The following is a 12,979-nucleotide window of genomic DNA, read 5'->3' as shown; positions in this document are numbered from 1 at the left end:
CAGGAGCCAGGACACAGCCCCACCAGGACTCCCAGGGGAGGACGAGGGAACAGCCTGGAAACATCAGGACCAATTAATTACCAGTGATTAATTCATGCCTCCACCTATGGGCCAGGCTCTCTCCCTAGCCTAGTCAAGGTGCTTTAAAAAAAGATGTGGCCTTAGGCGTTTTACAATTGGCAGGGATGTCAGAACCCAGCTCCCAAAGATGATGCCATAGCAAGCTATGTGGTAGAGAGAGCCTGCCTTTCCTGGTGGCTGCTCACTTACCTCATGCACACAGCTTCCCTGCAACGCACAGGCCTCCTCCGTAAGGTGTCATTACCTTCACCTTACAAACGGGGTGAGGGGCTTGAAAACTAATGGTTCTCATTACGACGAACTTTAAAATTCCAGACCACACCCTAACTCTAGGAAGCTCAGGAGAATGGAGAAGGCTAAGGGAAGACAGGCATGTTGCAGGTGTGAGAGCATCAGAAATGAACTGGCCCCTGCGATGCTGGGCTGTGAGGATGACGCTTATGCAATCCATACACCCATACTGAAAGGGTCTGCATAACCAAGTGGGCTGTGCTCACGATGACACTGCAAAAGTGTTAGAAAGCAAGAGAGAATGGCAGAGCAAGGAGGGGTGGAGACAATCCTGCCAAAAGCAGGACCTAGTGTGGGTCAGAGCCATGGAGGAGCCAGGAGAGAAGGGCACAACTCCAGAGCCATCCGCCATCACTGTTAATCGGAAATAACCAAACGGGAGGTAGGGCGTCCAAAGGCCAGATGGTATGAGAAGCTGAAGTCCAACTCTGCAGAAGTTTGAAATCAAATGGGGACAGATGGGGTGAGGCGTCATTCTCCAACTATAAGCTTAAGATGGCCACTGTCAGGAGTGATGCAGAATGCAGGGAGCAGATGCCTAGGTAGAGAACTTAGAAGAGAAGAAAGCACAGGCCTACTCCATAGACACGCCCAGTGGGACTGGGACAGGAAGCAAAGGGCAGCAGACAGCCTTGCAACCCCAGGACAGAGGCCACAAGAACAATGGCCAAGAACACAGGGTGGACCCAGGCCCCTGAGTGACAGACTGCCAAACATTAACCCCAAAGGAATCCTAGAGTTCAAACCTAAGAAGACATTCCCAATGACCCGGTTCTGATTTTGACCTTTCATTGTGTGCTGGACAATGGCAGACATGGTCCTTGGTATTGTTCTGCAGCTCACATATTTGCTGGCTGGGAAGAACAATGCCCCGAGATCCTGCGTTAGGCCCTCTATTGTTGTTCTTGCTTACTTTATCCCGGAGTTCCAAATGCCAAACCCGCTTGAGAGACACTTTAACGAGGTTAATCTGTTTCCATGTTTGGGAACAATCGCTGTTCAATTCAAGGTTGTTCAGTTGTGAACAAACATTGTACAATTCATCCTAACAGAGATTCGTGCTGGGGTCGACTCATGAGGCCCCGCCCTTATCTCCAAGGCTTGGTGGTCCTTCGTAACTCCCGGGTTTTACTGTCTGCAAAACCTTTACCAGCTCTTCCCTAAATAACCCAGCTTTTTAGGCCCTCCTTCCAATCTCAGGAGTATGCCCACTGCTGTTAATGAATAATGAGGGGGTTCGTGAGGTCCCTCCTGCCCTTGCCCAGATCCACATAGGCTTTCTGGGTCAGTTCCCACAGACACTCCTTTGTCTTGAGTGGATCATCCTTGCTTAACTTTCCAACCTCCCCCTACTCCCAGAGATCTCCCACCTGGAGAGAGAAGACAGGTCACACACTGGGCTGGGCTCTCCTTATCTCTGATGGCGCAGACCTTGCCCTTTAACTCCCCTTAGGCTTTGTAAAGCCAAAGGTCAAACACGCCAACAGCTAATCCCCAAGACAGCTCCAAGGAGAGATTTCAAGGTCACTGTGGAAGGCAAAGATCCTTAAGATTGACAGATACTGGGAAATGTCATCCTGCATTCTGCTGCAGGGCAGTGTCATAACAGCCAGGGGCTTCTATTCTAGCCCCCACGTTTGGGGGATAACATCCTCCCAGTAGTCCCCCCAAACGCTAGACTTAGTTCTCCTATGTCTTTGAGGTCCCTCTGTTGTGGCACTGTCTGATCCCCAGTGTCTCTAGTCAGTCCATGTCCTCAGTCCAAGACTGTGTGTTACTCCCTCTGACCTGCAGTGTGGCCAGCGCCTGCCTGGGAAAGCATTTGTGAAATAAAGGACAAACAAAAATCTACATATAAGGAAGGGGCGGTTGTGACTGCAAGGGAAACTGAGGCACAGAGTTCAAATGCACTCTAAATATCCCTGAACACACTCATTCAGTGTACACCCAGTAATTCAAAGCATCAGTCAGCACCTCTAGTGGAGCCCAGTCTAGCACACACATGGCTAATGCGCAGCTCTCTGGCTGATTTCAGAAGCCCTTACCCTTTCCCAGTCCTGTTCCTTGTAAAAAGAAAGAGGACTGGGGACCCTCCTCACTAGCACCCTACTCCCAATATGCCTTGTTGGGAAGCCAGCCTTCTCATCTAGATGCAAACTCAAAGAGAGCCACCCAGACAGGCCTGGGAAGAAAGTCTTCCCTCTTCATATGAGCTCTCTGGTCACTCAGTCCCTGGAGACATGACTAATGTTCAGGAGACAGCAAGACTGCTGGGCAGGCATGGCCACACTTAGGGGAAAGTTCACATCTCAGACCCTGAAAAGCCATTTGATAAGCATCAATAGAGAGTGCCTGCCCAGTGTGTGCACGATCCTGGGCCTATCCCCAAGCAGAACTGATGATCTTACCATCTGAATTAACAATTAGCTTAGAGATGTTTGACTTGGAAAACTCAATGGAGGCTAATTCATTGCTGTGGTACCTCTAACAGCTAGTTTTAAAAGGAGCTGGGCAAAATGTTATTGATACCGTGAAAAGGACACAGATTTCTAAATGAGGGGGGGATGTTGTTTTTAAACAGGTCTTCTTGCATACCTAAGGTCATATGCACATTAGCAGGCTTGCTAATGGGGTGAATGTCTTACCAAGGTAATGTCTTAGGGTACCCACAGGCCAAATCACTTAAGATAAGGCAGCTGGAGGAACAGAACAGAGCGAGCGTCCAGAAATGTACTTGGTCTTACAGGACAATTAGTAGGAAATACATCAATGTCAAGCATCAACACTGGCTGGTTTGACTTTCCAAGTAAGATCAGGAGTTCGTGTGGCTGACTCAACTGTTTAAAGTCCTGAGGGTCTGGACGTGAGATCTCACAGTTAGCTTTGCTAACACGATCGTTCAGAAAAACCTAAGGCCAAACAGTGGCTCATGCTTTTCCATCACAGTGATCCCCTTAGAAATCCTAGGTCTTTTGGTAAATATTTCCCACCCTGGGGAATGAACCCAGGGCTATGTTCATGCTGGGTAAGCACTTTGCCCGTAAGCCTCTTTTTACTTTTTATTATTATTATTATTATTATTATTATTATAGGGAGGGTCTCCCTATGTTGCCTGAGCTAGCCTTGAACTCATTCTGTTGCCCAGGCTAGCCTTGAACTTGAGATCCATCTGCTTCGGGTGTCCAAGAAGCAAGAACTACAAGACCGCCAGCAGGTCCAGCCCATCAAGCCTGCTCTTTTGAGAAACTACCCTCAGCAAGAGAATGGGTAGTTAAACAGCTACCTGAGGTGAAGGTGGAGGCTGGAGAGAAGGGAACTCTCTGAAGTTGGTTGCTGATGTAATCATCCTTCTTCAGAAACCAATGATGAAGCTGCCACCAGGGAGGCAAAACCCAATTAAGATACCACCTAGTAATGTTACCAGTTTATTCTAGTATGTAACAGTTAATAATTTATAGCATAGTTGATCAGTATCGCTCCTGCAGGAAAGAGGTGAAATTCTTAAAAGGAAAAGAAAATGCACAATTAAGGAACGGTTTCTTTTAAAACTTGGAAGCTTCGGTGAGAAGCAAACGTCGTTTTTTAGGCATTTGAGGGGAAGGCAAACTATGGAGAGGCCACACCTTGTGGCCTTTGGGCCTGCATGGCTGTCACAGCAGCAGCAGCTGAAGTGTATTCTCTAGAGGCAAAGGCAGAAAGTCTGGCCGGGTTCCTCCAGAGCTGGAAGTCTGGCTCTTGCAAACATCTCCCAGCACCCTCCTGGCCAAGCACAGCACCAGAGGAAACAAAAACTAAAAAAAAAAAAAAAAAAAAAAAAAAAAAAAAAAACAATTTGCGCAGGGAACAATGCGACGGAGTTTCGCTTTGGTTTCACACTCAAGTCTAAATGTGGTTATAATTTTCAGGCACGCACTCATAAAAGGCAAGAGTCGAGGCAGAGACTTTTAGGATGCGGAGAAGAGCCCCGCGTCTGTTCTCAAGCGTGCCGTAGGCTACACAAAAGTCGTGGGAAAGCAAAAATACAGATGTTTCCAGGCAAACGGCCCAAAGTTGTTCAGCCTCAACCATCACGGGCTCCAAACAACCAGAAACACACCCAAAGCGGTTCCCCCTGCACATGTGTGTAGGACTCTGAGTGGCGTGGGGTGTGCCTAGCCACCCTTCCAGCCCCGACCCACTCGCGCGCCCCGCCGCTCAGCGCCTTGACGATGAGGGTTCAAATCTCACTGGCTCCTCCGTACCCTCACCCCGCCGTGGTACAAGCTAAGCTTCAGTCCCTTCCTAACTCTCCCGCACCCAGTCCATACATAACAAAGGAGGTTCCGTAATGGATGTGCGATCGCTACCCACAGGGACTACGAGAGGGAGACTCGGGGGAAGAATGCACCTGGCCGTGCCACCCGCGGTACCCTCGAGAGCCAGGCGGCTTGACTGCGCCAGGCGCTGGACAAAGAGGCCTCGCGGGGCATCAGGGGTGCAGGGAGGGAGGCTGGGGAGCGCAGCCCGCAGGGAACTCACCTTCGCAGCGGCTCGGCTGCGCTCCTCGTGGAGCAGAAGGGCGGCGAGCAGCAGCAGAAGCCAGACGCTGAGCCGGGGCCCCATGGTGGCGCGCCCGGGGCGGCAGGGGACCAACAGAGACGGCGGGGAAATGCAGCCCGGTTCCCGTGGGCCGCGGCGAGGTGCTCAGTCTCGGAGGGCCCGGGCGTGAGCCCTGCTCACCGTCCCGGGTGCGGTGGCTCTGCGCAGAGACCTGTGCGCGCCGCCCGAGGAGCTCCCCAATTTGTTGGCGCTGCCCCCTCCCCTCGGCAGTGCGCGGGCGGCGTCTCCAAGGGGAGGACCCTGCGGCGCGGGTAAGAGGCGGAGGCTGCGCGCCGCTCGGGACTTGGTGTCGCAGGGAGTCCGAACGCCGGGGCTCTGCGCTCCGCACCCAGCTCCTCCCGCGCCCCGATTCCACGAGCCCCTTGGCTCGCCAATCCCGGGCAAGCACCAGCAAGGCACGCCGGGGCCGAGAGTCCGGCGCCCACGGAGCAGAGCCAGGCGGGCCTGGCCGCCGGTGTGCCGCGGGCCAACGCTTCTTCAGGGGCCCATGCGCGCCTGCAGCAACTCCTGACCCTGAGGTGAGAGCGACCCCCGGGAGGCGCAGAGAGCCAGGCCCCAAGTCGCCGACCTGTAGCGCCGGAGTAGGCTGAGGCTGCGCGCTCCGTTGGATCGGAGCTGGGGGAATAGGGATCGCGCTGCATGGGTTGAGGAGCTCCAGGCAGGGCCTACGGAGAAGAATCTCCCTTTTTCTGTCTCCTGATGGGACAGAACTTTGGTCACCCCGCAAGGAAACGAGGGACATTATGCGGAGTCAGGGTGCTAAGATGACGATGCTCTCTCTGCCTGCCACCTTTGCTAACCCGCTTTGTCTCTTGCCTCCAGGTTAGGAAGGGATCGAGCCGAGTCTACAGCTCAAAGACTGGGATCATGGACCGAGTGCGGTTCAAAGCGTCTGGCCCTCCCCTGCGAGGGTAAGTAGCCTTCTGCCTGGTCTCCTAGGTGAAGGGGACCTTGCATGCATCTTTCAGGAGTTGACAAGTTGGGGCCCGCATGTTTTTGTCGCTTTCTTACCCTCCCTCCCTCTCCTGTGCAGGTGGCTGCTGCTAGCGACTGTGACAGTGGGACTCATGGCTCAGAGCGTCTTGGGGGTAAGTACCGCTTGAACTCCACGGCGCTTGGAGTTCCACGCCCGTGTCGGGTTGGGACGCTCGCGGAGCCTCGTGGAAGACAGGCTCGTCGAGCCCACCTGAGTGTGCGTATGCATTGTAGGTGTGTGCTACTGTGTCTGCCAGCCGCACGTCCCGTGCAGTACAGGAGTCGGCCCTCTCTAGGGAGCTAATAATTAAAACGTAGCCTCAGGCACCTTTTGCTGCCAAGCTTTGGCCTTAGCAGCAAGGGAAGAATGTCTGTCACTAGGCCACGAGGCGCACGGACGGAGGGGGCTGGGAGCAAAGAGTTTCCAGAAACTCAGCGGTGGTGTCCAGGCACTGTGGTGGGCAGAGAGCATCTTGCTTAAATATGAGTCTCTGGGGAGGGGCGGGGCAAGGAGGAGACAGCCTCCTGCTTTAAGGTTGTTCGGGAACAAAGGGATAGAAACCGCGGTCTCTTCCAAATCTTGAGTAGGCCCTGAAGAGCCACAGGCCAGAGGGAGGCCTGTGGTCCCTGGCTTCTGTGACTTGTTTGCTGTACCTGTTGCTCCTTGAAAGACCAAACCAGGCCTGCCAGAACAGCCTTTGAACTGAACTGAAGAGATGCTCTGGGGCTCCCTCACATTTTAAATGTAGCCACTCCTTATAGAGTTGTACCAGAGCCACAGGGGTGTGTGTGTGTGGGGGGGTGTCTCCTCATGGGTAGTGCTGTTTAAAAGAAACATGAAAATTGAGAACCCTGGCCAGGTGTCCTGTGTGCCCTGTTTACCTGTCTGTGGAGTACCCAAGTTCCAAGTAGACACAGCTTGGGGACACCAGTACACTCTGTGTCTGGAACCAGCACACCTTTGGGGAAGGAGTCCTGCTTCAGCCTCCTTCCCTTTCCCTCACCTAGCTGAAACCATCAGTGGTTCTCAGGCTTGCAGAAAGTGGCCACTGATTCCATCACAGAGTTGCTTTCATGCTCTGCTGGGATGCAGGGCCCAGCATGAGGAGAAAGAGGAGCTCTGACCAGACTTTGGCTGGTCAGCCCTGGCCAGTCTTATAGCTTGAGTCTGTCTCCTTCCTGCCCCAGTCCTCAGTCCTGACGTAAGAGCAGAACCTAAATGTTAGAACAGCCCATTACTTATGGGCCTTCATGCATGACTCCCACTTGGCCAGGATCCGTAGACCACAGCCGCACTTAAACCCACGTTCCTAGAAAGTGACGCCCAGTGTGGTGACTCCCACAGTCCTGAGCCGCTGCACAGCCATCTATGTCTTTTATCCTGAGAACGAAGACCTTACCAAGCATTGGGTTTTTTTTTCCAACTCCCAAAAGGGTTTGCTATGGAAAGGCAATTTACCCAGCTCTACCCTTGCCTCGTGACACCAAGCCTCAGTTTCCACATTCCTCAGAATATTTGCAGCTTGTCCCAGAGGCCATATTCCCTTCATATACGATATAGCTCCCTAACCTCTCCAAATCCTTTCCCATGCTACAAACCCACCTCAGTGTCTCTGGCCCTTTACTCTTGGATGTGACGGGGAGCAGGTACCTCCCAGAAAACCACACTGCCTAGAAAGGCTTTCCAAAACTCCAGATCCCATCTCAGACAACCCAGCAGGACTCTAGAAACCAGACACAGAAGACTTTGGGAGCCCTGATCCGCTCCCAGGAGCTAAGAGACAGCGTCAGATGTCTTCCGTGTGCTCAGTTCATTCTCTGGGCTTTAGAGTCTGAATGGTTAAATGTGTGTGAATCAGTGTGTCTGCAACTGCGTGCAACTGGTATGGTTAACAATTTGGCCCACTGGCTTTTTCACAGCTAGTGCCTGTGACGTGACTTCTTGGTGCACGGAAATCTTCCTTGTGGCGAGCTCTGCCCCTCCCCTCTTCGTCCACCCAATTCTGCTATCCTGTTCCATTGTTTTTGATATCTGGAACCATTGTGGGGTGGATCAGTTCAGAAAATAGGACCACCGGTTGTATCTTGTGGGGGCCTCAGACAGAAGCAGCTGAACTGTTAGTGAAAAGAATGGGCAGTTATTTCATGAATGCTTCTTGCATACCAACGTGTGTGCATGAGCACATCCAAGACTAAAGGAAAATACTCCTGAGGTGGGTAACTCTTATGCCCATTTTACAAAAAAAAAAAAAGAGAGGTCAGAAGTATAAATAACATACCCCGGGTTTCTCTTTGTCCATGATGAGGCCAATCACCTCACCGCCACACCCAGCCTCCCGGATTCCCAGGCCAGTAGTGAAGAAGCTCTTTAGGCTTATCCTTGCCTCTCCCCATGTTGGGACTTTCCTGGGTCTAAAGCTCAAACACCGATTTTGGAAAGTGGGGGAATCCCTCCTCTACCACTCTCTCGTTCAGGAGGAGCACAGAGTAAATGAAGTGAAGGGCCGCCATCACCATCCTCAGCTCAGGGTCCCCTGGGAACACACATGTTCTATCTCTGCACCTCCGGACCAGTCACTGTCACCCATGTGGTTGTTTCCGAAGGCCAGAAAAACTCCTACACATACAAATGCCCATCATGAGACTAAGGCTTGCGTCGCAAAGGGGTGCCAATCCCAGAATCCTCCGTGGCAGGCTACCTGGGTAAAGATCCCAACTGGACAAGCACCTAAAGCCTACTGTGGGCGCTTCCATGTATGTCTGAGTCATAGGGACTTGGGGAACAGTGTCCACCTCACAGGGCTGTGAAGGGAGCAGGCGGGTCTGGGACTAAAGAAGACTGTGTGTTCCCACTTCCCTGAGGCTTTGTTTGATCCCTTTGTGTGAGACCAGGGCCCCCAAACAGAGGAAGTCACTGTGGAGCTCTCTCTGTTGATAGAATGGAGCCACGAGCACTTCCAGCCCTCTAGAGCCTCCCATCTCAGCTGCCCTGAGTAGCTTAGATGGCTTAGTCACATCACAGACACTCCTCATCCTACACACTTAGAGATGGGTAGAAATTTTGATCAGAAGAGCGGGGACAGGAGAGGGTCCCAGCCCTGTCTGTGGAGCAGTCAGAATCAGAAAGAGAGACAATATGAGACTCAAGTGCAAAGTTCTAGAGCAGAAAAACTAGGATTCTGCTAAAAAATAAATTAAATAAAACTCAAAGGGCTGTAGTTGAAGGTCTGGAGAGGAGATGCTAATGTGAGTGTTGGACCAGGAGGAGTGTGTAGAGCACTGCTGCTTTCCAGAAAGGCGTTGAGGAAAGCTGAGCCTGGGGTCGTCAAAAAGATATCCAGGCTCTGAGGATTCTAGAAAGTGCTTTCAAATTCACCTCCGGCTTTTTGTTGCTGAGGCTGTTCACCAATAGAGGCGGCAGGTGAGTTAGGCACCGACATGAGCCGACTCACCTCGAGATCCAAGCACCCTTGGCAAGAGGTGGTTCCTCCTCATGGCTACTTAGTCAGCTGCTTGAGCTCAGAGGGAGTGGGAGCTGAGGAGATGCTGGGTAAGCTGTATGCTGCTCCTGTGATGGTCCATACAACCCAGGTGAGTCAGAGACAGATTGCAGCCTGAGCTGCCCACCTCTGCCAGACCTTGTGGAGATGGGCCCTGGGCTCAGGAGTCTCCAACCCCTATCCCGGGGTGGGGGGCAGAGAGGGGGTCCAGCAAAAGTGTCTGTCTGGGTGAGCATCAGGGCTCTCCAGCATGGGACAGAACAGAGCCTTGGGTGTGAGGCCTTCCCTGCTGTGCATGCGAGCTAGTGAGGAGTTTCTGGAACCCAGTAGGTAAATGTCACTCCTCTAACAGCCAATCCCTCCAGATAATATCCTTGGCATCTCAGGACTGTGGCCCTTGACCCCACTGACTACCCCAGGTGACAATGAGGTTATTGTTTACGTAATCTATCAAAGAATCGGGTGATATGGAATCTTAGGAGGATTCTGTGGGTGTCTAAGTCCTTTGTGTGTAGTTAGGGGGTGAATTTCAAAGAAAGTTAAGTAGCCAGGGCTTCCCTAGAAAACTCTAATCTATTCATGGGTGTGGGGGCGGGGGGCGGGTCTTTGGCCCCTGGTGGCTCTCTGCTCTCTGACCAGCTCTACTGAGACCTGTTTGGCTCTCACTGAGGCAGATTTTGGAGCAGGGAGTTTCCCTGTATATCATAGCATCAAGTGTAGTGTGCCACCCGGAGTGGATCCTGGCCCAGAAAAGCCATGTTAGTGAAAAGCATAACAGAAACCTACTGGAGTCTGTAATTGAACACACTAATATTTATTTCTTCTTTTTGAGAAGTGTGCAAATGTCTGCAAGGTGTTAGCTCATTGTCTTGTCTGGGTGGAGGGGGTACAGGAACCTGAGCTGTCTTTGCATTTTTTGCCAGTGTCAACTGAGATACAGATAAATTTCTTGGTGATAATGGTTGTGGTTGTGGTGGTGGTGGTGGTGGTGGTGGTGGTGGTGGTGGTGGTGGTGGTGGTGGTGGTTGTGGTTGAAATATGGCTTCACTACATAGTCCTGGCTAGCCTTTAGCTCACAAAGATCAGCCTGCCTCTGCCTTCAGAGTACCCAACTCTCAGGAGTTTTAGCAGCTAGTCAAACATCAATTATGGACCAACCATGTGTCAGTGACAAGCAGATGTGCCAAGGACAGGGAAACATTGTGCCTGCCCACCCTCCAGTAAATCAAGGTCACTCTGCTGGCTTAGGAAATATGGCCGAGTTGTTCCCTGGCCTGGGTGAGGGCTCCTCTCCCAGAAGGGCCTGCAGGGCTGCAGCAGGAGCCTTCATTCCCTACAAGGGAAGGTAGAGGTAGGTGGAGTGCCACGTAGCATTTACTCTTCTTGTCCTGGGACTCTCCTGGGATCCGTGTCCTTTGTAATGACTGACTGGCTGATAGCCACCTCTACAGGGAGCTGGAGGGTGGGCCTGGTCCTGGAGGACCTACACAGCTTTAGAGGTTGGGACTTTAAACCCTACTTCCAAGAGAGGGGCCCAGAAACAGGGATTAGCCATGACTAGTGAGTTGGTCCATCATGTGGATGGCGAAGGAGCTCCGGATCAGAGACACAGAAAATCAACCTTGAACCTTTGATTAGAACCTGAAGTCAGGTTCTAATGTCCTCATCGCTCTGGAGAACAGGAGAGCTGCATGCCCTGTACCACATGAGATTAAGTGCTGGAGAAACAGTGGTGTGCCAGGACAGCCTACATCCTATGTCCCCAACCACCCCTTCACACACACACACACACACATACATTTCTACACACACATACACACACATATACACACATCTCTACACACATACTTCTCTACATACACATGCACACACATCTCTACACACACACACATCTCTACACACACATATATCTCTACACACACATCTCTATGCACATACATCTCTACACGCACACACATATTTCTCTACATATACATGCACACACATCTCTACACATATACATCTCTACACACACATGCCCACACACATATCTCTACATACACACACGACTTACACACACATCTCTACACACACATATATCTCTACACACACATTCACACACATCTCTACACATACATGCACACACATCTCTACACACACACACACACCTGCATGCCCCCTACCTCTATCTATACATAAATGCCCACACACACATCTCTACAGCACACACACATCTTCCACACACATCTCTACATACTCATACACACACACACACACTTCTACATGGCACAGGTCTCTGAGTAGGACCCCCGGTGACTACAGACTGTGTTTCAGCCCCTGGGGAAAAAACCAGGAACATGAGCGAGTGGCACTTGGTCTGTGGTGTGGCCTGGCACATTGACCTGTCACCTACATCAAAGGCCAGCAGCAGAGAAGGTGCAGCCTCTGTCCTGCCGCCACGTCTGCCTATGCTATCCTCTGTGTGCTTCTCACTCAAGCCCAGTGTCCCCTTCCCGCTAGAGCATGCCCAGAGCAGAGCCCAAGATACCTGTGCTCGCACAGAAATGGGACCCACGGCAGACTCTAACTGAAGCCCTGCTCTCTAACTGATAGGCTTTCAAACCATCCTCGGAGACGCAGGACTTTGGAGTATCATTCATAATCCTCAAGGAGCTGGGGAAGGCGGCTCAGCTCGGAACCCCAGTGCTTGGGAGACTGGAAAAGGAGAAATGAGAGTCTGCAGTCAGCGTAGGCCAGATAGGCAAGACCCTGTCTCAAAAACCAAAGCCCAGAGGGTAGTGAAGGGTGAGGAGGGGTGTGCCTCAGCACATCCCACACTCATGTGAAAATGACCTCAGGTACCATTTATAATGAAAAAGAGGAAAACGTAGACATTAAATGTGGTCTACCCCCCCCCCATCCACTGCTTTTCTGCCTGGACACGCCTTCTTCAACTCCTGTAACCATGTATCCTCTGTGGGCACCCCATGGAGTATGCTCTCTGATGCCTGAAACATAGTGCGTTCTAGAGGAAGCAGTGTCTGCGTGGGTATGAGTGACGGGGAGTTCAGTTGCCAGGGCCGAAACACGTCATTTGGGTGAAGACTGCACTCAGAGAAAGTTAGCAAGAGATTATATCAAAGTCTGTTTGTTCACACTGCAAAAATTAAATGTTACCTCCACTGGATGAAGCATCTGGGGAGTGAGGGCAACTGCCCATGGTGATTTGCATTTTTTCCTAGGGATTGTTTAACCCCACCCATAAAATTCCTATTTCCATGTTTCTGCCCATTTCGGTGATCTTCCATGTGGGAATTAGAGAATTTGTGTTTGGAACTCCATGGAGCCATTATCCAGTGACTGGCAGGACTCACTGAGCCCTGTGCTCTTAACTGAATGTTGATCTTGGTGTCCATGGTGTTACAGAGCCCTGCGAGAGCAGGGGAAGAGGCTCTGGCCTCACACGGTCACAGACATGGCCTCCTCGCACTGTCCTGAGGCTCTGGCTGGGCCCAGGGTACAGTCATTTTAAAGACACATTTCCTCTGTGGTCC

At 51.7% G+C, this 12,979-nt stretch overlaps 2 protein-coding genes across 2 annotated transcripts in view; one reads left to right on the top strand and one right to left on the bottom strand.

Annotated features, from left to right (window-relative positions):
- The window catches only part of Col4a1 (collagen type IV alpha 1 chain), a 115,094-nt gene extending 109,976 nt beyond the window's left edge, over nt 1-5,118 (bottom strand). The window contains exon 1 of the mRNA XM_021169414.3: nt 4,891-5,118. Within this exon, the coding sequence (XP_021025073.1) occupies nt 4,891-4,974 (84 nt within the window). The 5' untranslated portion in view covers nt 4,975-5,118. The remainder of the gene's footprint in view (nt 1-4,890) is intronic.
- The window catches only part of Col4a2 (collagen type IV alpha 2 chain), a 138,157-nt gene continuing 130,234 nt past the window's right edge, over nt 5,057-12,979 (top strand). The window contains exons 1-3 of the mRNA XM_021169415.3: nt 5,057-5,489; nt 5,794-5,882; nt 6,005-6,059. Of these exons, the coding sequence (XP_021025074.1) occupies nt 5,839-5,882; nt 6,005-6,059 (99 nt within the window). The 5' untranslated portion in view covers nt 5,057-5,489; nt 5,794-5,838. The remainder of the gene's footprint in view (nt 5,490-5,793; nt 5,883-6,004; nt 6,060-12,979) is intronic.

The sequence above is a fragment of the Mus caroli genome, unplaced genomic scaffold (assembly GCF_978045245.1).
Source record: "Mus caroli unplaced genomic scaffold, Mus_caroli_1 scaffold_10, whole genome shotgun sequence".
In the NCBI taxonomy this organism is placed as follows: domain Eukaryota; kingdom Metazoa; phylum Chordata; class Mammalia; order Rodentia; family Muridae; genus Mus; species Mus caroli.
Note: the sequence above shows the minus strand (reverse complement) of the source record. Positions and strands in the feature narration are given on the sequence as shown.